This window comes from Lepidochelys kempii, chromosome 8, assembly GCF_965140285.1.
Source record: "Lepidochelys kempii isolate rLepKem1 chromosome 8, rLepKem1.hap1, whole genome shotgun sequence".
Lineage (NCBI taxonomy): Eukaryota > Metazoa > Chordata > Testudines > Cheloniidae > Lepidochelys > Lepidochelys kempii.
This window is the reverse complement of record NC_136387.1, coordinates 70,772,714-70,799,789: the sequence shown is the minus strand read 5'-3', so window position 1 is coordinate 70,799,789 and position 27,076 is coordinate 70,772,714. Positions and strand designations below refer to the sequence as shown.

Below are 27,076 nucleotides of genomic sequence, written 5' to 3'. Positions count from 1 at the left end.
TTTCAACCTTCTGTCCCTTTTGGGAGAGAAGCATAAAAGCAACTAAATATGTCCTGTTTTTACTCTTGCATGTCCAGCTATTATGAACCGAGTAATGTTTGCCTGTTCTCTCAAACTTACCCACTCTGTCCTTCCCAGGATAATAATGGGAGGATCAGAGGAAGATTGCTGGGAGTTGGGATGACATTGTTAGGAGCTCTGCTCTTTTAAGCCTTGTGGTGATTTTGTTTGCTTGTTTATTTTAAATAAAAGCCTGTAGAAGTTTTAATCTGTGATTACAGTGTGATAAGCACATCAATAGACAATGAGTTCTTCTGTAAAACAGGTATTTCTATGTATCTAAGTGTTTGGAAGGAAATAAGATGATGATAGACTAGGTTCATTTGTCTGTTTTTATTCTTCTCAATAGCACCGATCTGAGTATGATGCTCTTCCCAGCTCAATGATTGTTTCCATGGCATGCTGTGCTACCGGAAGCACCAAAGGCTATGATGAGCTAGTACCACACCAGGTCTGTGTCTCCTCTTTTTAAAACTTCAGTTGACTCAGTTAAAAATAAAAAAATCACTACTATAATACTGGAACACACATATTAAAGTGTATACAATAACTTGGGTGATTTACTCATTTAAAATTCCAAGTAGATAGCTTATTAGCTATTTCACGATATCAGTGAATAATAAATTTGTAATATCGGATAAATGTATCTGTGTGTGTATAAGTAAAATATGGCATTTCCAATTATTTTTCAGAATAGTTCATATATGGCTAAAGTTTAATTTATTTGCAGATTTCTGTAGTCTCTGAAGAGAGGTTTTATGCCAAATGGAATCCAGCAGCAACACCCTCCACTCCTGGTGAAGTTAATTTCCAAACTGGAATTATAGCAGGAAGGCTGGCCATGAACAGGCTGCACCAAGAGCTGGGAGTCAAAGGCTTCATTCAGGCAAGAAATTGAAGTAAAATGTTTCACTCGTTTTAAATTTTTTTCAGAATAAGAATGTGTGTTAATTTATATATTTTGTAGGTGTATGTGGATCAAGTTGATGAGGATATAGTAGCAGTGACTAGGCATTGTCCTAACACACACCAATCTGTAGTGGCTGTGTCTCGTACTGCTTTCAGAGATCCTAAAACTTCCTCCTACAGCAAAGAAGTGCCTCAAATGTGCATCCCAGGTATTCAAACCTGTTTTTGAAGAGTTGACCATATCAAGGAAATTAAAGCTTAAAGCTGAAACTGAGTGATTGACAGACTCCATGCTCGCCATGTTGATTCTAATTTCTTGAAGGTTATGTGATTAGGATGCAACATTAGGTACCTTTTATATGCTTTAATATCTATGCATCACAAATAGTTAAAGGGACACCAACTGAAAATAACTTTTGACTTTAAAAAAAAATACAGTAACTCCTCGCTTAACGTTGTAGTTATGTTCCTGAAAAATGCGACATTAATCGAAAAGATGTTAAGTGAATCCAATTTCCCCATAAGAATTAATGTAAATGGGGGGTTAGGTTCCAGGGAAACTTTTTTCACCAGACAAAAAACTATATATACACACACACACACACAGTATAAGTTTTAAACAAACAATTTAATACTGTACACAGCAATGATGATTGTGAAGTTTGGTTGAGGTAGTAAAGTAAGAGGGTGGGATATTTCCTAGGGAATGCCTTACTGCTAAATGATGAACTAGCATTCAGCTGAGCCCTCTAAGGGTAAACACGTTGTTAATGTAGCCCCACTCTACAAGGCAGCACGAATGGGGGAAGGGGAGACAGCATGGCAGACAGAGAGAGAGAGATGTGATTGCCCCTTTAAGTACTCTGACACCATTCTAAGTACATTACCTTTAAAAAGATCAGGAAGTTGAGACAGCAGCTGCGGAGACCTTGGGCCAGCAAGCTCTCTCCGTCCTGAGCCCTGTCCTGTCTCCACCCTACTCTATATGGAGAAGGGGTAAGCAGGGAGCAGGAGTAGGGGGGAGGGGGATACCCTGACATTAGCCCCCTCTTCGCCCTCCTCCCCTGCACAGCAAGCAGAAGGATCCGGGGAGCAGCTCCAAGGCAGAGGGCAGGAGCAGCATATGGCGGTGCCGGGGAGGGACAGCTGAACTGCCAGCAACTGATAGCCTGCTGGGCAGCTGCTGCACAGGAACTTAGAGGAGCAGGGAGCTGATGGGGGGGCTGTCGGTCCACCCTGGTTCCAAGCCCCCACCAGCTCGCTCCAACGGTCTGCTCTTCCTGCAAGCAGTGGACAAAGCAGGCAGCTGCCAAAAATCGTTATAAGGGAGCATTGCGCACCTTTAAACGACCATGTTCCTTAATTGATCAGCAATGAAACAATGTTAACCGGGATGACTTTAAGTGAGGAGTTACTGTATGTCATCTGCCCCAATATCCCCATGGAAATACTGTGGTTTCATTTCCTCTCTTGCTGTTTGCGAATGAGCCACATAAATGGGAAGCTAATTAACTCTAGCAGAAGACCACTGGAAGTGACTGAATGAAAAGTGTCTCTTTTTCTTTTTTGTCCGTATACAGCAATCTTAATATCTTATTTTACAGTATTCTTAAGTGTTACTAGTAGTTATAGGTAAAGAATTTCAGATGTGTGGGTTTAAGTTGGTTGAGAGTGATAGTTTAAAAAGAAGCATCAAAGTGAGAGAGAACTGGCACAATAAATTGTACATATGTATTTTTGCAGGTCCATAAGACTGACAGTGTAGACCTCATTAGATAATTGAGCATTCTGCATTGAAGTCAATATTTGATCTGAGCTGGCTGTAACATTTCTGAAGAAGCCATTGCAATTTTTTGTATTAACCTTTAGTAAGGACCCAAGCCTGCAAACATTTCTTCACTTGCTTGACTTTTCTCACATGGTAGTCCCACTGAAGTCAATGGAACTGCTAAAATGCTTAAAGTTAAGCACATGTGTAAGTGGTTGCAGCATTGAGGGCTTAGTTTTTAGATCATTGGATGGATAGAGCAAATAAGGTCTTGAATGTCAATGTGGTTGCACTGGTATTTAAAAACTGATGTGCTCCGTTTAAAATAAGATCTGTGACTGCTGTTTGGGAAGTGGTGCAGAGCTTTGCCTAATTCAGAACCCCCAAATAGTCACATCTAGCAAGTCACCTGTTGGGTTTAATGGTGCAGGGTCAAGCCCTTATTTGTAATCCATGACTGATATCCCCATAACTCATTGTGAGTTAGGAAAGTTCTATCTTAGATTACACCATGGCCAATAAGTGTGTAGTGAACATGTTTAATCAATCAAGATTGAGTGACTGTAATGTATAGAACAGTAAAATATAGATAAATTCCCTTTCAGAGCTGTCAAATGTATTTAGTAATTTAACTGTGCAATTGAGACATGCATTTTCTGTAGTTAAACTCAAAAATGTTGTTTAATTTGTGTTTCAAGCAAGATTTAAACTTATTTTAAAACCAAGAATGCCATATATATTTGCTATCAATATTTTTGTGTATATATTTTGAGTTATGATATGTGATTTAACTGTTTATAGGCAAAATTGAAGAGGTAGTGCTTGAAGCTAGAACTATTGAGAGAAATGTTAGTCCTTATAAAAAAGATGAGCATTTTATCAACGGATTACCTAATTACACAGTAGAGATCAGAGAACACATTCAGGTAACTACAATCTTTTCTCTATACTAGCAGATGCAACAATTTATCAGAGAAGGAAAACTGAATTCATTATAGTTTCAACTATTTCTTCTTTTCTAAGATCAGAGAAAGTAAAATTATAAAGCAAGCTGGAACTGCCATAAAAGGTCCCAATGAATTTGTTCAAGAAATAGAATTTGAAAACTTAACACCGGGAAGTGTGATAATATTCAGGTATATGATGATCAACTTACTAAATGTGTGTCAATTGGCTGCACTAGATTAAAGGCAATGGAGGGGTGGGTTTTTTCAGTCTTAGTTCCATTACTTCAAAAAATAGTAGGTGGAAGTGCTAACTTCTACAATTTGTGCATTGATATTTACAGAGTTAGTCTCGACCCAAAGGCACGAGAGGCTGTCGGTGTACTCCGTAATCACCTGATCCAGTTCAGTCCTCATTTTAAATCTGGAAGTCTTCCCGATGACTGTTCAGCACCTATATTAAAAAATCTTTTTTCTTCGTAAGTATGCCTTGTTAGAGTACATACAGTAGAGGGCTGGATTAGAGGCAGAGATCAGCCTGCAAATGCTAACGAGTGACAATTCTTTGCCAAGTTCTCGGTCTGTCTTGGTTAATGTATGAACTACTATGTTTAGCCATCTTATTGCTTTATACAGAAAATAGTGGTTCAGACTTTAAAAACTCCTCACCTCTTTCACATGAGTAGTTCTCAGAGTAGCAGCCGTGTTAGTCTGTATTCGCAAAAAGAAAAGGAGGACTTGTGGCACCTTAGAGACTAACCAATTTATTTGAGCATAAGTTTTCGTGAGCTACAGCTCACTTCATCGGATGCATCTTTTTATGAGTAGTTCTGTGGGTTTGCTGCTGGCAGTAGATTTTATGCCAGGAAATTTTACATCCTGCAGCAAGGTGTTCAGATGACTTTGTCAACATACTATGTAGGTTACCAGTTCCATCTAAATGACTTTCTTAAAAGAAACTCGCATAGCAATCCAAAAACCAATGGATACTACATTATGCTTTTGTGGAGAAAAGATGTATCACTTTTAGTTGAATAATATTGAAATCTGTGATCATTTACTTAGTATTTTCTGTACTTATCTGCAATGATAAAAAGAGATCTCGTGTATAGTTAACATTGTGGAAACAAATAAGCTAATTTTAAATCTTGTACAAGAAGGGAGGTTTTTTGTTTTTGTTTTTTTCTTTTTAAAGGGAGCCCATAGTTACTCTTAAATCTATTCCATGGTTCCTAAATAAGTGGCCAGATTTTTAAAGTCAGTGATAGCTGCAAGGTGCGTGTTGCAGGCCCTGTTTTCAGGAGTCTAAACATGGAGTCTAAGCATCCCTTTTTAAAAATAGCTTGGCCTAGACCAAAACCAGAATTCTTCATGAAATTGATGTCCGTTATATAGTTAGTTATCAATGTTGGGTTTTTTTCCCTTTCCCAGTATTGCATCTAAATTAACCTTGGCTGATTTGAATCAAATACTGTATCGGTGTGATGCTGAGGAACAAGAAGATGGTGGAGGATGTTACAACATACCAAACTGGTCGCCCCTTAAATATGCAGGCTTGCAAGGTAACAATTCATGCGTGCTTTTTTGGGTGGAGGGGAAAAAAGGAGAATGGATCATCTCAATCTAGATCTAAAACAGAGGTGGGCAAACTATGGCCCGCGGGCCACATCCGGCCCACGGCACCCTCCTGCCGAGCCCCTGAGCTCCTGGCCCAGGAGGCTAGCCATTGGCCCCTGCCCTGCTGTTTCCCCCTCTCCCGCAGCCTCAGCTCACTGTGCCATCGGCACAATGCTCTGGGCAGCCGGGCAGTGTAGTTGCAGAGCTGCGGCCTGACCCAGTGCAGCGGTAGCACCACCAGTGCTCCGGGCAGTGCAGTAAGGGGGCAGGGAGCAGGGGGTGTTGGATAGAGGGCAAGGGAGTTGGGGGGCGGGAGGGGAGTGGTCAGGGGATGGGGGTGTGGATAGGGGTCAGGGCGGTCAGAGGGCAGGGTACAGGGAGGTTGGATGGGGCAAGGGTCTCAGGGGGCAAGTCAGGAATGGGATGGGGGGTTATATGGAGCAACAGGAGGTATTCAGGGGTGGGGTAGCCAGGGGACTGGGAGCTCGGGGTGGTGGATGGGGTAGAAGTTCTGGGGGGGCCGTCAGGGACTGGGGAGGGGGGGTTGAATGGGGACAAGAGACCCCGGGGAGCCGTTGCGGGGCAAGAAGCGGTGGGATCGGATAGGAGGCAGGGGCTGGGCCACACCTGGCTATTTGCGGAGACACAGCCTCCCCTAACCGGCCCTCCATACAATTTTGGAAACCCGATGTGGCCCTCAGGCCAAAAAGCTTGCCCGCCCTGATCTCGAATAGTGTTAGATTTTGTGCACTGTTTGCTCTTCAAATAGAAGAGAACAAGTTGCTTCTGCTTGGTCTATACAGTATGTGCTTGAAAGAGAGTAGCAAGCAAATGGAGGCAAGATACTGAATCAAGAAACATCTCTTAATATTGGGGTAGAGGATGAGTTTAAATATTTAATTTTACATTAAAACTTTGGTAATCTGACCTTTGGGAATACTTTAAAACATGTTTAAATAAGTACACCTCCAGTCACAAATGGCCTTACCTAAAACCCACAAATATTACCTGTTACATGAAGTGTCAGTAATAGCTGTCATTTTAACATCTGAATGCCGTTGTGTGACATATTTTATAATTATCTGAGTTAGATTTTAAACCGTAAAGAAGCATGGGCTCAGTGATTACACAGTATTTGTCTCAAACTTACTGTAGGTCCACTGAGCCATAGCAGGTGGGATGGGTCCCTTCTCATTGTACAATCAGGCTAGAGCTTTAGCCTTTCTAAAGGCTCTCTAGCCTTTAAAACACACGAAGAAAAATGACATCAGGTTAAAAAATGTATAACTGGTCCAGCTCTGGTTCATAACTTTTCAGATCTGCAGTGTTGGATTTACTCCTGGAAACTGGAATTGCAGGTTGTGATAATCATGTGGCCAGTAATATAGTGTGCTGTTTGTTTTATTTTCAGGATTAATGTCAGTGATGGCAGACATTAGACCAAAGAATGATTTGGGTCATCCTTTTTGTGGTAATTTGAGATCTGGGGATTGGATGATTGACTACGTCAGTGACCGTCTAATTTCACGTTCAGGAGCCTGTGCAGAAGTAAGTAAATCTATTAAGTGTTTATCTATAAGGATGGAACGTTTTGGTCTACTTCACAAACCTTTGCCACTTGAGCACATGGAATAACTAATAGCAGTAGTAGGTTGTCATCCTCTTTATTGACCAGCACTAGAGGCGGGGTGAGAAACACACTCTGCCAGTGGGTTTCACAGATACTCGAGGACCACAGAGGAATGCTGAGCCCCAAGAATTTTGGGTTCCAGTCCAGGCTCTAGAAAAGAGCATGCTCTTGTGGTGACAGCCCCTTCTGCACCACTACAAGATTGACTGACTCGTCCCGATCCCTCCCCCTTCTGACCCATCCCCTCCAATCTTTCCCCATCCTAGTCTTAGTCTCCCTTTGCCTACCCAATCCTAGTCTCCAGCCCTCAGGTTTCTTGTGCCAGTCTATTTCCCCCTGCATTCCCGGCCCTTCATCCAATGTGTCTCTCCTCTGCGCCCCACCACACTGACTCCCAATCCCAGGATTCTCACCCAATTAGGCCCAGTCTCTTTGCTCAGTCAGTTCAGTTCTTTCCTCAAACCCCAGCTCCTTGTCAGATTTGTTTCCCCATTACTCTGACCTTGATCCTCCCCGCAGCTCATTCACCAATCGGAGTTTCCTCTCCCGAATGCTATTTCCCTGACTGGCTCTCGTTGGTGTCCTTGACCAATCAGCCCCCCCCCCCCCCCCCCCCGGTCACAGTTTCTCTTCTCCCTCCCAGTCTTCAGTCCCAGTTCCACCTGGCTGCTTGTCCCAATCTACTCTCTTTGCCTCTTCCCCCAGTTCGTTTCTTGTCCCCTCTGCATTTGATTCAGTCAGCGTCGTCTTCTGCCATGTTGCCTGGGCACCAGCAGGGGGATCATAGAAGTGAAGGACTGGAAGAAACCTCAGTAGGTCATCTAGTCCAGTCCCTTGCACTCAAGGCAGGACTACGTAATAACAAGACAATTCCTGACAGTTGTTTGTCTGACCTGTTCTCAAAAACCTCAAATGATGGAGATTCCACAACCTCCCTCGGCAATTTGTGCTTAAGTATACAGACAGGAAGCTTTTTCTAATGTCCAACCTAACCCTCCCTTGCTGCAATTTAAATCCATTGCTTCTTGTCCTATCCTCCAGAGGTTAAGGAGAACAATTTTTCACCGTTTTCCTTGTAACAACCTTTTATGTACTTGAAAACTGTTGTATTCCCCCCCCCCCCCCCGGTCTTCTCTTCTCTAGACTAAACCCAACTTTTTCAATCTTTCCTCATGGGCATAGGCGCCAACTTTTCCTGGTGCCGGTGGGTGCTTGCCCCTGCCCCGCCCCCATTCTAGCCCCGTCCCCAAAGTCCCTGCCCCAACTCTGCCCACTCCCTGCCCCTATTGGACTCCTTCCCCAAATTCCCGCCTCGGCCCCGCCTCTTCCCCGAGTGTGCCGTGTTCCCCCTCCTTCCTCCCAGTGCTTATTGCCGCGAAACAGCTGGGAGCTAAGGGGAGCAGCAGGGACGTGGCATGCTCAGGGAAGGAGGCAGAGCGGTGGGGGCAGGGTGGGGAGCTGCCGGTGGGTGCAGAGCACCCACCAATTTTTCCCCGTGGGTGCTCTAGCTCCGGAGCACCCACGGAGTCGGCGCCTATGCTCATAGGTCATATTTTCTAGACCTTTAATCATTTTTGTTGCTCTTCTCTGGACTTTCTACAGTTTGTCCACATCTTTCCTGAAATGTGGTGCCCAGAACTGGACACAATACTCCATCTGAGGCCTTATCAGCACAGAGTAGAGTGGAAGAATTACTTTTCATGTCTTGCTTTCAACACTTCTGCTAATACATCCCAGAATGATGATCACTTTTTTTGCAACTGTTATTCCGTTGACTCATATTTAGCTTGTGATCCACTATGACCTCCAGATCCCTTTCCACAGTACTCCATGACTCCCTAGGAAATTCCCATTGTTGTATGTGTGCAATGGATTGTTCCTTCCTAAATGGAGTCCTTTGCATTTGTTATTATTGAATTTTATCCTATTTACTTCAGACCATTTCTCCAGTTTGTCCAGGTCATTTTGATTTTTAACCCTATCTTCCAAAGCACTTGTAACTCCTCCCAGCTTGGTATCATCCACAAACTTTTTAAGTGTACTCTCTGACATTTATCTAAATAATTTATGAAGATATTGAACAGAACCATAACCAGGACCGATCCCTGCAAAACCCCACTCAATATGCCCTTCTAGCTTGACTGTGAAACACTGATGACTGCTCTCTGGAAATGGTTTTCTAACTAGTTATGTGCCCACCTTATAGTAGCTCCATCTAGGTTATATTTTCCTAGTTTCTTTATGAGCAGATCATGCAAGATAATGTCAAAAGCCTTACGAAAGTCAAGATATGCCACATCTATCGCTTCCCCCCATACATATGGCTTGTTACTCTACCAAAGAAAGTCATTGGGTTGGTATGACTGGATTTGTTCTTGACAACTCCATGTTAACTTACTTATCGCCTTATTATCTTCTAGGTGTTTACAAATTGGTTGATTATTTGCTTTATAATCTTTCTGGATACTGAAGTTAAACTGATTTCATTGAGAGCACTGGAGAGAGAAACTTCCTTCTTTTGGTTCTAGTGCCCTGACCTGAACCAGAGCAGCAATTACAAGGAAAGTGAACCTCTCTACACCTGCTGTGGAACATTCTCAGTCACTCTATGAGCTGATGAATGCGCAGTTTGGTCAGTACTAGGACCTGTGAGGGGCCAGGGCATGCCTCATTGAGGATGCACTGCTAAATTCTTAGTTTCTAGTGAGCATGTGCAAACTGAGATTTTTTTTTTTTTTTTTTTTAGAGGCTTATAACTTGGCCAAATTTGGGCAGTTTTTCACAGGAACAGCAAAGGGCACATCCCTGACAGAAAGGCCACTCCCTGCCAAATTTCACGTCCCTGCTCCAAAGCACAGAGTCTCTCAAGTCTCAAATAAAAGGTGTCCACATTTTTTTAAAAAAAAAACATTACAAAACAACATTTTTTCCTAGCCTCAGTCTTTGAAACAGCTGAACCATTTTGGCTGAAACTTTCAAAAAAATATTTCTTTCTGAGGAAGACCTGTGGCATTGAAAACTTCAGTGTGAATGGTTAAAGTGTGGCAAAATTACAAGCAACTGAAAGTAGGATGTATAACGGGACGTTTCTGCCAACTGGAATAGGTGGTGCTACCAATCCTGCCTATAATACAAAAAAATATAATAGGGGCCTAAAAAGTGTAGGGAAACTGTAACAGGAATTCTACCCATTTTCCAGTGCAAAATGTGATTGCCAAAGTATTAATTCCCTGAAAGTAGCCTTTGCTGCATTTAGGAGTTGTTAACTTACAAAAATGTTATTCTAATAGGTCGGTAAATGGTTGAAGGCCATATTTGTCTACCTAAAGCAGATTCCACGTTACCTTATCCCATGTTACTTTGATGCCATATTAGTGGGTGCATACACAACTCTTCTAGATCTGGCATGGAGTCAAATGTCTAGGTATGTCTAATAGTGTTGAAAGAAATGTATGTGTATGTTTACGTTATGTTGTATTATCATTTGTGCATTAGGATAGTCATTTATACACTTTACATATGCTTAAAAGGCACTAAAAGTTTTCTGGCCAAATTTTGTCTTCCTTGAAACTGCAACAATCTGATTAATAAGGAGAGCACCTTTTATTGTATTCTAATCTTCCAATCCATTGCAAATGTTAAATGCACAAATGCAGTGTCTTCTGTTAGGTCTATCTCAGCTGCCTAACACAATTCTTAAACTATATGGCTGCCTGCATAACAGTACTGATGTACAAGAAGATACACTGGCATAAGGCAAAAATATTCATGTTGGCCAATGGAAAAGCATAAAGCTGATAGAAGGTGCATATAGTTTTCACTAAGGGAAAATTATAAACATTAGACTAGAAGGTCAAGAATTTATTATTGCTACAGGACTTGGATTTACAGCTAATGCTGGCAGTGCAGTAATGGGGAATGAGACATTAAACCAGGGTCCGTCTTCCAGTCTTCGAAGGCTGCCTTCATTTTTTTGTAATTGTCCCTTTTCTCGTTTTTTGTTCCTATTCTTGTTTTAAACATGGCTAATATTACTTTCCTTTAAAAATAGATATCAAAACTGTGCCAACATGGACAAGGTATCTGATACTGGTGTTTTTTGGGTTGTGGGAGGAGGTAGTTTGTTGTACTAGTCCAGCATGTAGACCCAGGCACAAATTAATAAAAATCATTTAATGCATCATCTTTTTAAATATAGTAATTGAATTTTAAAATACTTGTGCAGAGCTGAGATTTTTCTTTGCTTTGAGATCAACTAGGTAATAAAATACCCGAATGTTTTATCGTCTCCTTTCAATATAAATCATTTTTAAAAAATGAATATAAAAGTAAAGGCCATGATTTGGAAGGGAAGAAAAAAAGGGGGAGGGGAGAACCTGAAATTAGGTGCTTAAATTTAATCTTTAGGCACCTAAATAAATGGCCTGATTTTTAAGTGCTATGAACTCAGCAGCTCCCATTGGCATTAATAATTTGACTTAATCTTAGGAACTCACTTTTGAAAATCATTACAGTATTTTGCAACTGAAGCACCCTTATGAAGCTGGTTTTTAAACTATGGCAAGGGGGGAAATGGGTAAACTTTAAACAATGAAGTTGTTGAATTTGAATTTTTTTTTTCTCAATTCAACTACTTTGATTACAGCTTTGTTCAGAATGGATCAACATTTGTTAAACACCTGTCCTTGGGTTCAGTTCAGATGTGTGGGATAGGAAAATATCCTTCTCTGCCAAATCTGTCTCCTGCTTTACATGATGTTCCCTATAGGATGAATGAAATCACAAAAGAGACAGAACAGTGCTGTGTTTCCTTAGCAGCTGGTAAGTAAGGGCTCATTTGATGATTGTTGAAGCAGGTTGTCTTACAAAACCATGCAACTACTTAGAAATGTGTAGACAGCAAGATCAATGTGCCAGGACTGTGATGTTTAGAGACCAAATAAAAAATACTGTTTCTTTGGTCAGTAGCTGTTTACTTCACCCTTCCACTGTCTTATTCTGCTCTATTTAATGGGAAGGTTTTGTTTGTGTCTGAGAGAAGCATAACCAGGCAATGTTTCTGCTATTGCTGTAAAAGGAAGACTTGTGAAGAATTTCACTTTTGCTATATCTTGAACTATAAGCAACCTGAGCTACTCTGTCATATTCTGAGACCTTTTGAGCTTCAGAATTATGTTATCTCTTTCCCTGTAACTCTTCAGTAATTGAAATACATTGTGGAACACTTCCCGCAAGACTTTTGGTTTATCACTTTAACTATGTTTTTGTTTTCCTCAACTATCCCCTCTTGAACTTTTTTTAACCTCTATTGAACTAAAAACATTCTCACCAATTTGTTTGCTTTTGTTATTTAAAAAATTGCCACACTTGATCTTGACTTCAAATGGTCACTAATTCCACCAAATATCTAGAGAACTTTTCCCCAGCTGAACATGAAATAAAAATGGAAACTCTTGGTAAAATAGCTTCTTAAATTGTCATGCAGAAATTGCAGGTCTGTGACAAAAATAAATTAGAACTTGAGCATGGCAGAATCCAGCATTCAGCTCCAGAAAACTCATTCAACAAGACAGTAACCCTTGTTTTAGGAGAAGATAGTAATTATGTGGCTTCCAAACTAATTAGGTTAGTTAACTGCCTAGAAAGTAATTGAGAGAGGGGGCCTGGGTTGAATGGCAGAAGCAGATTGTTTAGTGCAGTTTCTCCTAAATTGAGATTAACTGTTTCTGGTTTTGGATCACTCTTTGCTGCAGTTATAAGCAGTCTTTAAAAATATATGTGTTCAGAAGAATAAAGCATAGAGTAGTATGTGAGATTTTTTGAATGAACTTAACTTGCAAATTTCTAGATATATTTGTCTGCCTAGTATATTTTAGAATCTGTCTAAAATCTGAATCGTTTCTAAATATAAAGACAGTTCTTCTGGGAAATATTTTTGCCTTTGTTTCTTTCAATAAAAGTTTCTCCTCTGTTATAAAAGTGTTTTGGATTATTTTTTTACATCTCTGCATTTTATAGGTTTTAAATCTTATTGAAATGGGTTTTTCTTCCTTCTAGAAAGACAAGTAATGAAAGATTTTTTTTTCTAATTAAGTAAAACAAAAGTATGAACATTATACTTTTAAGACTTAAAATGCTTTGTTTCTATCAAAGATATATTCAGAACTTTGTATCCTGCTTCATGCTGACCATAATTCTGTAGCAAGCTCCCATGATTTCTGTGGCAAACAATCCCTGAATTGTTAGGTGAACTGAAAATTCCATGTCAGCATGATTCTACCCAAGTATTCTTTCATTCGCTTTTGAAATGCGGGGGCTCTAGGTGCATACAGCAAAGGGAACATTTTTCCCCACCTCCAGCATCTAGTAGGACAGTTGTAGAAAGCATGGGATTCTGCATGTAATGAAATTATACATAGCGTATATTTTTGTAATGTTCTACAGGTGAACTTTCTTTAAAGAATTTTTGATCCTGAGTAGTTTACACACACATTTAAAGTGCATTTTTAGAAAGTGAGCACATGCTGTACAGTGTATACTGTGTGTCATAAATAAGGCTATGTTTTAGTCACGGGTATTTTTAGTAAAAGTCATGGGCAGTAAACAAAAATTCATGGCCCATGACCTGTCCATGACTTTTATTATATACCCCTAACTAAAACTTGGACGGAGGGCTGCGGGTGCCCTCTGGGAGGGGTGGTCTGGGGGCGATGCGAGGCTGGCAGGGGCTCTCTACCCCGTGTGTCTCTGCAGTTCCGTGGTGGCAGAGGGGCCAGGGAATCCATGCGCTGCTCCCGCCACAAGCACTGGCTGCGTAGCTCCCACTGGCCAGGAACCGCAGCCAGTGGGTGTTGCAGGGAAGAGGCCTGCGGGCATGGGCAGCGCCCGGAGCCCCTTGGTCCCTCCGCCTAGGAGTGGCAGGATCATGCCAGTGGGAGCTGGGGAGCCCCACTCCTCCCCAAGGTAAGCACCCCCCATGCATCCCCTAGCCTTGAGCCCTCTCCCCTACACCTTGGGCCAGCAGCAGCAGTTTGGGGGGTGGGTGTGAGTTTGTGTGTGTACATGTGTAGAATCTTCATATTAAACAGTCTAATGAGTTAGTTCATCACGTTTACTCTTTAGGTTTACCACATTTTTCATCTGGCATTTTCCGCTGCTGGGGAAGGGATACCTTTATTGCACTGAGAGGTCTAATGTTGCTTACTGGGCGTTATTTAGAAGCAAGGTAAGAAAGAATGTATAAGTATTAATCCATCTTGAAAGGTTTCTCCCTTTCTATGTATAACTGGAAGAAGGAGGTCCTTTTTTTCCGAAACAATTAAAATGCTCTCTTATTTACTGTGGCCCCAGGCCATTTTTGAATTCTCATCAGATAGAACTACAAAATTACTTATCATGTATCTCAGTTGTTTTAAATGTTGTTGTGAAGCACCTATTCCATTTTTTTATATGCATAACTTTTTTCTCCAGCACATTATAGTGCTCATACTAAGTTTGAATGAAATGTGTCTGCTATAGGTTTTTATTTCAATATAAAATACTTTTTATCAGTATTGGAGAGCAGTAGGTTTGAGAATCTCTTTGCAATCACATTTGAGGTGTGGGGAGGTGTATGTTGTGTTTTGTGATGACCACTAATATAGCTATCAAAGCTGGAAGTCAGTGGTTTGTGGATCATTGCAAACTAAATTTTGTGTGTGATGTAAGTCTAAAACCTAACAAATAAACATAGGAAGTTTGTGTAAGATTTGCGGGCATGCCCTTTCCACTAGTCAATTTTAATTTTTTTTGCCATGAAATGTTGGTGCTGAAGTGAGCTGAAAATGAAAGTATGGATTTCTCAAATTTAACTCATTCTTAGTGAAAACTTGTGTATGTATTTACTTTATATTTGCATAACCAAAAACCAAAAAATGAAAGGGTCAAGTAACTACTGGCCTCACCCTGCAGCCCTTTCTTAAACCCTATTCTTACAAAGGGATCCACAGTCTGCTAGTATGGTGCCTTATACCAGCCTGTAGTTCCTCTTAAAGACAATAGGATTCCTATGATGACATTCAGTACTACAGACCCTTACATTACTCGATTATGCCTTTTAGGTAAAACTCCCACTAAAGTCAGTGGAGGTTTTGCCTGATGTAAGGAGCCTGAGACTGATCCCTGTAAAGAGAAATTCTCTCATATATATGAAATTCTCTTCGCCCATTGCCTCCTTTTCCTTTTTGAAAGGATCAGAAGACAAAACCACTTGAGAGTGTCACACACAGGATGAGGCATTCTTTTTTAACTTTGCAAAGGAACTTGGTTTTATTCAGTTATGAGATTCCTAATCTATTGTGTTTTTTTACAAATACAGGAAAAATGTGTTTTAGGATCAAGCACTCAATATTAACTTTAAAGTAGATCTAAAATGTGGCTGAAATGTTAAGCATTCCAAAACACAGTTCTGTTTAGAACTCTTTGCTATATAATGGAGGTATTGAGTTCTGCTAGTATCTCTTTTTTTTTTTTTTTTTTTAAAGGAATGTGGTTGAACATTGAGGACCAGACCTTGAGGTCTTTACTCAGTTTTTACTCATCAAATGCCTGTTGACTGACTGACAATAACAATAGTGTAAAAACTGGGTAAAACTTCAGGTCCTTAGATAATATACATATTTTGGTTGTAATTCATATTTTTGTAAATTATTATCAAATAAGGAATGCATGTAAGAATGAACATGCATATGTCACTCTTGAAACCTATTGCCTGGCTACTAGGGCCTGATCCAAACCTATTGAAGTTGCTGGGAGTCTTTGGATTGATTTCAATGGACTTTGGATCAGGACATTACTTTCACAACATGTTGAAAGTAAAGCAACTTTTCTATATTGGCACAAATGTCTCATTACCTTTTCTGCAAAAAAAAAAAAAAAAAAAAAAGGGAAGAAAGAAAAAGAAAAGGTTGAGCATATATTTTAAATATATCCTTCCACATTTGCAGTGGTCGGCATTACTGAGTATGTGGGGGCTTATTTTTTAAAAAGCTTGTATTATGTGTAATCACCTTTTGTACCATGAAACACCAGAATATTGACATTTGCCATTCAATCCTAATTTGTTCCCCAACATATCTTGGTATAAAAATATATTGTATTTTTTAGTTTACTACTTGGAACTTTCAGTACCTTGAAAACCAATTCAGTGTGTATCGGATTTTTTTATTTTATTTTTTTAAAGGAACATAATTTTAGCATTTGCTAGTACCCTGAGACATGGTCTTATTCCCAATCTGCTTGGCCAAGGGACCCATGCCAGATTCAATTGCCGTGATGCTGTGTGGTGGTGGCTTCAATGTATACAGGATTACTGTAAAATTGTTCCAAATGGCACAGACATTCTCAAGTGTCCCGTTTCCAGAATGTATACTACAGATGACTCTCCCGCTCAGCCTGCAGGCACACTGGTAAAGATCATTTCTAATAAACTACTTATATATCTTATATACTACAAACATAATTGTAAGTAAATGAAATCCTAAAAAACCAAAAGAATCCCTGTTCGGCATGTTGTTCTCCTACTTAAAGAAATGTTTTTGCAGAGGTCAGCTTTTACTGGGGACAGCATTTGTAGTATTTTCAGGGGCCATGTTTGCTTATTAATGGAGGGCTTCATGGAAGATTTTATAGCTGTAAAATCTTCCAGCTCTCATTTATGGTGGAATGTGCAGTAAAACAGGGATGTTCCGCTTTTTGGTTGTTTGCCAAACAGTTGGATGACTCCTATCAAGCACACGTTGGATGGTGGAGAATAAAACTTTTTGAAACCAGGGGAAAAAATGTTACCAGTTTTATTTCTAGCTTTCTCCATTTTTTTTTCAACATTTGAAATTTCAGATTTAAAAAAAAAAAGAATTGGCCAACTCTAATTGACTGGATTCCTGTTGGATTTCATATAAAGTATAGTAATCTGAAAAGTTGAAGTACTCGGTATCTGGATATTTCATACAACCTTTGTCTTTCTCCCTTGTCACACAAACAAACAAACCAGGATCAACCACTGTATGAAGTAATACAGGAAGCTATGCAACAACACATGCAAGGCATAGAATTCCGAGAAAGGAATGCTGGTCCACAGTTAGATCGAAATATGAGGGATGAAGGTAAATAACATGAGTTACTTAACTTGCTCATATATAGATCACTTATAGTGAAGTTCAAATGTGAGTAAAATTGTTGTACAGATTTTTTTTAGTTAAACTAATTTCTGCAAAACTTTTTACGTTTAGTGCTTCTAACAATGTAGTGTTTATAAATATATATATGTTAACACTTTAATTTCAGCTATTCTAACATAAGTACTGTGTAAATAATATCACATCCATAACAAAAGCATTCGTGGTGGTTCTAGGAAGACCTTCACCTTTTTCTTTCTGTGGTTCTTTAGAAACAAGCTGACTTCATTCTGATTTTCTTACTGGGTAGGTTTTAATGTGACTGCGGGTGTCGACCATGAAACTGGTTTTGTCTTTGGAGGGAACCGCTTTAATTGTGGCACATGGATGGATAAAATGGGAGAAAGTGATAGAGCTCGCAACAAAGGAATTCCAGCTACTCCAAGGTACAAACTTTAAGTGTATTATGTAACTTTAGAATAAGTCCAAGTTTAGTCTCTTGCATAGTGAGATCCTTGCTCTTGGTGTCTGTGCCACCAGTAATAAAACATGAAGAGTGATATGTGAAATATTCTGAACTCTTCCGAATTCTATTTGACTATTCTAAAACATTAACAGAAACCTTCTGTGTACAATGCAGATTCAGAGGAAAAGATCATTGCAAAACATATCTGTTGACATACTCAGTTCAATATGCTATTCAAATATAATAACTCTTCATGTCTGATGTAAATTACACTGCTGTAGCACCAAATAATTTAAAAAGTTAACTGATTAGATGCTGTTGAGAAAATACCCAGTAATATTCTCTGTTGATGTGTGTTGTGGGATTTGAGTGCAACTTGAAATATTTGCAAAGGTTTCTTTCTTATCCTCCTTCCCTAATGCTAACATTAAAATGTTGTCAGTGAAAGCTCTGTATTCTGCTGACATCTATTCAATTTTAGATAGATGAAACATTTTTTAAAAAATGTTACTATATGCCTGTAAACTGGTGCAGGCTCTCTGGCTTTGACCCAGGACAGGAGAAATAAGTTGGTTGCTCAGATCAGATCAGTTTCAGTTGTGAGAGTGAATCCAAAGGAAAGGCATTTGAACTATTATTGCAAAGCTTTCAGTGTCTTTCTACAAAATTGAATACCATGTCTGTTTGGTGGTTCTTTGAGTGCTTGCTCATGTCCATTACGTTGTCGGTGTGTGTGCTCGCCACATGCACTGGTGCCAGAAATTTTTCCCTCTGTAGGAACTGTGGGGGACTGGCTCTGGCGCCCTCTGGAGTGGCATGCGTATGCCTCGGTATAAGGAGTGCCACTGGCTCCCCACTCCCTCAGTTCCTTCTTACCGCCAGTGACTGTGCTGGAATGTCTCCTTGCTTTGGCAAGATTTCCTGTCTCTACTGTATCTAGTAGTGAATTTGTTGTATATAGTTTATAGTTTAATAATTCCCTTAGCGTTAAGTTAGAAATTAGTTGCATGAGGGACTCAGCCTAGGGACGGGGCATGCCCCGGTCCCCAGGCTTCAAACCTTGTGACTGTTGCAAAAAGCCCGTGATCCCCATAGAAGCTGCCTAAAGTGTTTAGGGGAAACCCACGTGAGCGACAAGTGTCGCATTTGCAAGATCTTCAGGCCATGGACCAAAAAGGAGTGGGACGTTTGTCTCCAAGTGCTCCTTATGGAGTCGGCCCTCGCACTGTCCTCAGAGCTGATGAGACTGGACTCTGCTGCAAGCACTGCGGCCTCTGTGCAGAACGCCCTACTGGCACTGACCTCTGACTGGCACCAGTCCCCATCCTCAGTTCCAGCTAAAAAGCAAAGAAAGGCCGGGAGAGGGTGTTCTCCTATGTCCCGTAAAGGAAAGGAGAGAGATGGAAGAGAGCAAAGACCTGTGCGGGGCAGCTCTTCACCTCCGGACAGTGACCAGGCTCGGACTCCCACAGAGCTGTCGAGCCCACTTCAAGACCCGCCCCCTCACCCTGGGAAGCGGCAGAGGCACTTGGCACCTGGCAGTGCCGTCTACACTGGAGGCCTTTCAGGCCACTAAGGACATCTGTCCCTTCCGGTGCTGGCCACTCCGGCCACTGAGGTGCCCCATTCAAGGGGTAAACCTGTCTTGGGACCCTTTCAGTTGTCTCCATCACTGCAGCACCATTCCTCACTGCAGGGGGTACCCTGCCGGCACTCACCTGAACAGTGCCACCAGCCCCCAGACGTGGGTCAGCTTACCTGCATAACAAGCAGGCATTTTGAGGATGTGTTTGAGGGTGACCTTCCAGCCTGTGGCGCGGATTCTGCTCCCCTGTAATTTCCCGTTTGTCACCCTTCCTCCCTGCCTGAGTCACTATAACATCGGACCAGTGGGTCCTCAGCACAGTGTCAGGGGAATATACCCTCCGGTCTATTTCTGTCCCACCTTTCCTCCCCTTCCTTCTTCAGGGACCCTTCTCATGAGCATCTGCTCGCTCAAGAGGTGCAGGGCCTTCTGCAGGTGGGAGCCATGGAGAAAGTCCTTGTGCATTTGAGGGGGAAACAGTTTTAGTTCCACTATTTTTTATCCCAAAAGCTGGGGGGGGTGTACACCCCATCGTTGACCTGTGGAGCCTCAATAAGTATCTTAAGAAACTGAAGTTTCACATAGTTTCCTTGGTCTCTATCATTCCTTCCCTGGATCTGGGAGACTGGTATGCTGCCCTCGACCTGAAAGACACTTACTTTCACACATCAATATTTCACAGACACAGATGGTTCCTATGTTTCGTAGTTGGGACTGCCCACTACCAATTTGCACTCCTCCCTTTTGGCCTAGCAGCGGTGCCGAGGATGTTTTATGAAATGCATGTAAGTGGTGGAGCTTCTAAGGTAGGTCTCCACCAGACATCGGGGTATCCATATTTACCTGTACCTCGACAACTGGCTCTTCAAGGGCTGCTCCAGGGTCTGGGTCCAGAGCAGCATCGAGACATTGCTTTTCAGGCTCTCGGCCTGTTGATCAACAAAAATCAACATTGATCCTGGTCCAACGGATAGATTTTATCAGAGCGGTGCTTGACTCTATCTGAGCCAGAGCATTCCTGCCAGACACCAGGTTCAGGGCAATACCAGATCTGATTTGCCAGCATCACCGCCCATCCACTCACCACGGTCAAGGTGTGGCTTATACTATTGGGGTACATGGCAGCATGCACCTACGTCGTCTGACCTGCGAGACTCGGGCTGCGTCCCATCCAGTTGTGGCTGGCATTGGTCTACTCCCTAGCCAGACATCACCTAGACAAGGTCATCATGATCCCCCTGGGAGGACTTACCTCTCTGTTTCTCAGGTGATCCGACCCAATTTTTGTGTTGGAAGGTGTGCTGTTCGTGACCCCACGACCCATGGTCTCCCTGATTTCAGATGCATCCAACCTCAGTTGGGGAGCGCATCTCAGTACACTGCGGATTCAAAGGTTATGGGAGCTTAGAGCCATCTGCCTGACTTGCGGTGTCTTTCTTCCCTAGTTGTCCAGTTGAGTGGTGCAGGTGTTGACAGACAACACGGCATCTAAGTTCTATGTCAACAGGTGGAGGGAGCTCGATTTGTCGGCTCTGTGCCAGGAGGCCCTCCATCTGTGGGACTTCTGTATCCAGTGGGCAATCCACCTGGAAGCCACCTTCCCGGCATCCGGAACGTGCTGGCAGATCACCTCAGCAGGTCCTTCTTCTCTCGCCATGAGTGGTCCCTTCACTCAGAAGTCGTCAGAATACTCTTTCAGAAGTGGGGAGCTCCCGAGTGGATCTCTTTGCCACTAGACAGAACAGAAAGCGTCATGAGTTTGTTCTCCAAGGCCTCAGGAGAGGCTCACTATCCGATGCCTTTCTCCTGTCTTGGTCAGGAGACCTGATGTTCATCTTCCTACCACTTCCAATCATCAGCAAAGCTCTCTTGAAAATCAAGATGGTCAAGGCACGAGTCATTATGATCGCCCCAGCATGACTTCACCAGCATTGGTTCGGCATGCTCATGGACCTGTCCATTGCAGCCCCGTGGCCGCTTCCCAGCCGCCCGGACCTACTCTTGCAGGATCACTGTCGACTCCTGCACCCAAACCTCACGTCTCACCACCTTACAGCTTGGATGCTGCATAGCTGAATCCAGAGGAACAAGCTTGCTCTAGTCAGGTACAGCAGGTTTTTTTGGAGAGTAGAAAGCCTTTCACCAGAACAACTTACCTGGCGAAGTGGAAGCATTTCTCCTGCTGGGCATTGGAGTGGAATATCTCCCCGACCCAGTCATCTCTGCAGTCCATCCTGGATTATATGCTTCACTTAAAGTATCGGGGTCTCTTGTCTTCCCTTTGATCAAGGTGCACCTGGCAGCCTTATCGGCCTTCCATCATCACATCCATGATAGATCCGTGTTCTTGCATGAGATGTCTATCAGGTTCCTGAAAGGCCTTGGAAGACTTTCTGCCGATCTGGGACCCAGTTCCCCAATGGGACCGTGACCTGGTCCTCTCCAGGCTCACAGGTCCACCCTTTAAGCCTATGGCTTCTTGTTCCCTTTCTCATTTGTTGTGGAAGGTTGCATTCCTTGTAGCTATTACCTCGGCGAGACATGTCTCTGAAATTAAAGCCCTCACTTTGGAGCCCCCATTCACGGTATTCTACAAGGACAAGGTCCAGCTGTGGCCCCATCTGGCCTTGCTGCCAAAGGTGTTGCCACACTTCCATGTCAACCAGGATATTTTCCTTCCCGTGTTCTGTCTAAAGCCTCATAGGACCAATGAAGAGAGGCGACTACACCACTCTAGATGTCAGGCGCACCCTGGCTTTCTACCTGGAGCACATCAAACCCTTCCGCAGATCGACCCTTACTGAGTTATATGGATGCCATTTGAGTAGCTCTCTTCTTCCCAGAGAATCATGTTGGACATTTTGTTTATCATCTTCAGGCCTGTGTGATGAGACTATTGCCCTTCCCATCCCACCTTATTTTAATATGTACATGAGGCCACTAGGAGAGAACCGTAAGTGACATGATGCTGTCACTATTTGGATGACTGGCAACTAAATCTCCTTTTTTGCCCACAATAGTCACTTGTGTTTCTAGTTTCTTGGCAGAAATTGAAAATTGAAGTATTCAATCAGAGCAAGTTGGGTTGGGCTCATCACAGATGCTGGGAGGTAATGGAAAGTGTTTGGGGAGGGCATCAGGAATGGTGTCTGCCTCTGTATATGGATTTGTCAAGAAGTTTCACTTTCTAGAGCATCAAATGTGATTTTTAAACTGACAGTAATGAGTGTTCTTTTTTTTTTTTTAGAGGTTTGAATACATTCACGGGGGGAAAAAATCCTCAAATGTTGGTATCTGCATAAAAAGTCTGTGACCTAATATCTTCCTTTAAGTTTCTTCTTAAAAGCAGCAGCTGTTCTTTTTTCATCTTAGAGATGGATCTGCTGTGGAAATTGTTGGCCTATGTAAGTCAACTATTCGTTGGCTGCTGGAGTTGTCAAAGAAAAAAGTGTTTCCTTATCAGGGAGTCGCCATAAAAAGGCATGGTAAGCTGGTTTATCTCACAAATGTGTGATCAGTGTAGAACCATGATAATTGAATCAGTGGATCAGGATCAATATTGTCTTGCAATCTGTCTACCTTGTGAACATTTTAATAAATATTATGTTTGGGGAATGGGTGTTCATAAAATTCAGGATAAGGCTAATTGTTGTTTTGTATCTAAGTAGCAAAATCTGTGCAAAGCCCACAAAACACACTTTTTTGTAGAGTATCTAACTAAACCTCACTAGTCCAGCTTTGCACTTCTGTGGGGTATTGATATGGCTATGAATTCACTTGTTTGTTTGAGCTGATTATGACAGGAGTTATAAGACCTCTTAACCCTTAAGTGAAAGATTAATTTTTAGTTTTGTACTGTATCGTCGTCTTATGATGATTTCTGGGGAGAATTCAGTACGTATTACTGAGATTGAATATATAAACTGTTTAAAATCTCTTAACCTTGGGAAGCAACTGTGTTAACTGTTCCTTTATGCAGTACTATACCCCAGCCCCAAACCCAGTCCCAGACCTGCCGTGGCCAGGGGAGAGGCGTCCCTCTCCTGGCCCCAACCCAGCCCTGGACCTGCTATAGCAGCAGGACAGGCGCCCCAGACCTGCAATGGCCGGGGGAGAGGTGCTCCAGACCTGTCACGGGTGGGGGAGAGGCACCTCTCCCCTATCAGCTTAGTTGCTGCTGTGGGGAGAGAGAGCTAGGGGAAATCCTCTCTCTCCGCTGTAGCCCCAGGACAGCCTCCATGCCAAGCCCCTCATCTCCGGCACCACCTCAGAGCCTGCAGCCACAGCCCTCACCCCCACACCTCAACCCTCTGCTCCAGCCCTGAGCCCCCTCCCACACTCCAAACCCCTCAGCTCCACTCCCGCCACATGAATTTTGTTATGTGCACCAATATGAAGGTGGTGTGTCACCCATCACCTCCATATTGGTGCAAATAACCAGTCATTCCGCACATGCGTAAGGAAAAATTAGAGGAAACACTGGTTAAAATTCCTATGTCCACCCAAAGACTTGTGCCTCCATTTTGTATTTATTTTTGGAATGGCTCTTAGATACGCAGTGTTTTTGCAAGTGATTATATGTAGTACATGTAGAAAAAGATCAGCTGTTAAGTGGGATTGTACAGGTTTAAGTCAGTACAGAATTTAAATCATAACATTTGATTTCTAATGTTAGTGTTTTATATACTCTTTTTTAAGAGACTCTAAAAATGATAGTGCAATTAGATATTTGTTTAATACATTGCTTAAAGGAAGAAAAGTCCTAGCTTTTGGCAGATACAGCAAAAAGCAAGCTGGTTTGTTCAGCAACAAGGGGAACAGAAAATAAATGGCTATTGATGTCCCAAAAGCAACCAGAGTAGATAGGGTAACACTAGAAGTAAGTCATTTTATATGTCTAGGGAGTAAGAAGTCCAGTGATGGTGGCACCATGCTAGATGTCAAGCACTGAATATTAAGAGCAGAAGGCAACTTTAATAAACTTTTGAAAAGATTTGGAAAAGTAGTATGATTGCCACTAACAGAAAAATACAAATGTTTAATGCTGGCTTCATGTCTGTCCTCCTTTATGGAGCAGAGTCATGGAAATCTACAATAGAAATTGATAAGATCAACTCCTTTTGCAGACATTTACTTTAGTATATCTTCAGAGTTCAGTGAAAAGAGTTTCTTGCAACACTGAATTTGTTTTCCTTAGAATTTCTAATGTAAAGTATCAGACGTGGTAAGAAGACAATGATGGGGATATTTAGGAAACGCTTTAAGGATGTCACCAACACAACTTCCATGTCAAGTGATAATATGGACACTATCTGGAAAGAGAAGAGGGCAACTTGGAGAAATGTTACATGGAACAATGGAGAGAGAAGCCAAATCCATCAACGTGACTCTCAGAAGCCTGAACAGGCCAATGAAGATTAAATTAAATGGCGGAAACTGGTGGATGCCCTATGCACCTAAGATAGCAGGAGGATAAAGAAAAGATATTTGAAGGAGAACAGTGAAGTGGCTTTACAGATGATTACAGGGAGCTCCTCCCAAGCATAAAGAGCAGCATGGGAGAAAGCATAAAAATACTTCTTTGAAAATTTTCTATAATTTCAGAGTTATCTGCCAATGATAGTGTTTCAGTCACATTATGTATGTCACATAGCCACAATATATCACCTGCAGCAAAAAGGAGAAAAAATCTCCATCATCCAGAAACAACCATAGATAAGTTTGTGATAAGAACCAGCAGATTACAAAAAGAGGTAATTGATGAAAAAATTGCCCAGTTTGTTTATGCAACAAACTCTCCTTTCCGTATGATTGAGAATCCACACTTCGTTAACATGGTTCAGTCATTCAGACCAGGATACAGTCCACCCAACAGAGCAGATGTCACAGGCAAATTGCTGGATGAAGTGTATGAAAGAGAAATTTGAGCAGTGTGCAAAAGGTCTAGAGGGTAAAATTTGTTAACCTGAGTCTTGATGTGTGGAGCAATGTCCACAATGATACTTTTGTATGTGCTTGTGTGACAACAGAATAAGGGAATGTCTTCCTTACAGAAACAATTGATACATCAGGAAATGCACACACAGCAGAATACTTAAAAGAAGTAGCAGTAAAAGCTATAACAAACTGGGGGGGGGGGGATCAAATGTCTAGTACGCGCTTGGTCACAGACAATGCTGCAAATGTATCCAAGATGAGAAGAAATTATTTAGAAGAGAGTGAAGAGAGTCCCAAGCTAATAACATACGGTTGCAGTGCTCATTTGATGCACCTCCTAGCCAAAGTCTTCAGTGTTCCAGAAATAGAGGTGAATGTTGCTGAAATTGCAAAATACTTTGCAGCAGCTGCTCTGAAAAAAGTGGAAGGAACCAAGCTAACTCTCCCACAAGACGTGTGATGGAACTCAGTAGTGGACTGTTTTGAGCACTATATCAAGAACTGGCCTAATCTGATGACAGTTTGAGAACAAAATCGTGAAAAAATAGATGGCACTGTCAGCCAAAGTTCTCAACATTGGGCTTAAGAGAAAAACACATGCTGAGTACCCTGAAGCCTATTTCTGTAGCCTTGAACACAATGCAGGGAAATAGCTGTTTTATTGCTGATGCTGTTGAAATTTGGAAGGAACTGCATGAGATCTTAAAAAGAGAAATATGCAATGATAGAGTTAAATTACAAGCATTAAAAAAATGAATGGGACAAGCACTATCTGCAGCTCATTTTCTTGCAAATAGTCTCAGTACTCGGTACCAGGGTCAAACCTTAGCTGCTGAAGAAGAGGAGTTGGCTATAACATGGACATCCAGCAATCATCCCTTCATAATGCCAACTATAATAATCTTCAGAGCTAACGGTGAACCATTCAAGAAATATGTGTTTGCTGATGATGTTTTAAAGAAAGTCACACCAGTGAACTGGTGGAAGTCACTTAAGCACTTGGATTCAGAGACTGTTGAAGTGATGATCTCACTTTTAACAGCAGTAGCTTCTTCTGCCAGTGTAGAAAGAATATTTTCTTCCTTTGGACTACTTCATTCCAAATTGAGAAAACGTTTGGGACCTGAAAAAGCAGGAAAGCTTGTTTTCCTTTTCCAGATTATGAATAAACAGGAAAATGAAGGTGAAGATGACCTAGTTAGCTGCAGAAGCCAATATTTTAAGTTTCTCATGTTGACCTGGCTGACAGTCGATTTTAATTTTTTTTAAACATTTTAAACTAGTTTTAGTTAAAAACAATTTTAACAAAAACCTGATTCTAAAAAACTTGAATGTTTAACTAAATTCAAAAATTCACATGCTTCTTTTGTTAAAATATGTTTGCTGTTGAAGAAAAAAAATCTAGACCTACATAACATTGTCGTTTTAATTTAAATAAAACAATTTAAATGTCTGGTGATGTTCTCCTCCTAATACAGCATGGCAAGAAAATCCTCCAAATATTAATGATTAATCTGTTGAATTGGAGCTAGTTCACTTCCCAGTGACTTCATAAATATCTGCTTCAATTACCTTTGTTTAATGAAATAACCAAACAATCATTCATTTTCTGATATACCTGTAAAATTAATCTGAAAAGTTTTCAAAATAAGTCACTTAAAAATGTATAGTGTTTACCTTCTAAAAATGGAACCTACATCTCTCGAGTTTTGAAGAATATGTATTAAGGTTATAACAACCAACAAGAATGCACTTTTATGTAAAATCCATGATTTAAATTGAGTCTTCCTGACTAGTGATTTAAATCATGATTTAAATCAAATGCACCCTGCCAATCTATTGTTTAGTCAATTTGCGGTGGGTACCAGTCAGCACTGAAAGGCTTTAAAAGAGATATCTGTGGAGAATAGGAAAACCTTTTAGCTTCATTGAACTGAGCTTTTTAGAGGGATAAGGGTGGGAAAATGATAAATACTTAACCTTAAGGAGTCTCTCAAATATTGACA

At 41.4% G+C, this 27,076-nt stretch overlaps 1 protein-coding gene across 3 annotated transcripts in view; it reads left to right on the top strand.

Annotated features, from left to right (window-relative positions):
- Nucleotides 1–27,076, top strand: part of AGL (amylo-alpha-1,6-glucosidase and 4-alpha-glucanotransferase) — a 57,005-nt gene that overhangs the window by 21,369 nt on the left and 8,560 nt on the right. For 2 of the 3 annotated variants that reach the window (XR_012160376.1, XM_073356929.1), the window contains exons 15-29: nt 410–511; nt 791–946; nt 1,028–1,178; nt 3,539–3,663; nt 3,761–3,873; nt 4,026–4,160; nt 5,113–5,243; nt 6,710–6,846; nt 10,219–10,352; nt 11,574–11,749; nt 14,051–14,153; nt 16,149–16,374; nt 16,959–17,070; nt 17,393–17,528; nt 22,506–22,618. Coding sequence is in view for 2 of the 3 variants with exons in the window: in XM_073356929.1 (XP_073213030.1) it covers nt 410–511; nt 791–946; nt 1,028–1,178; nt 3,539–3,663; nt 3,761–3,873; nt 4,026–4,160; nt 5,113–5,243; nt 6,710–6,846; nt 10,219–10,352; nt 11,574–11,749; nt 14,051–14,153; nt 16,149–16,374; nt 16,959–17,070; nt 17,393–17,528; nt 22,506–22,618 (2,050 nt within the window). In the remaining variant the exon portion in view is untranslated. The remainder of the gene's footprint in view (nt 1–409; nt 512–790; nt 947–1,027; nt 1,179–3,538; nt 3,664–3,760; nt 3,874–4,025; nt 4,161–5,112; nt 5,244–6,709; nt 6,847–10,218; nt 10,353–11,573; nt 11,750–14,050; nt 14,154–16,148; nt 16,375–16,958; nt 17,071–17,392; nt 17,529–22,505; nt 22,619–27,076) is intronic. The other variant, XM_073356930.1, reaches the window with a different exon arrangement.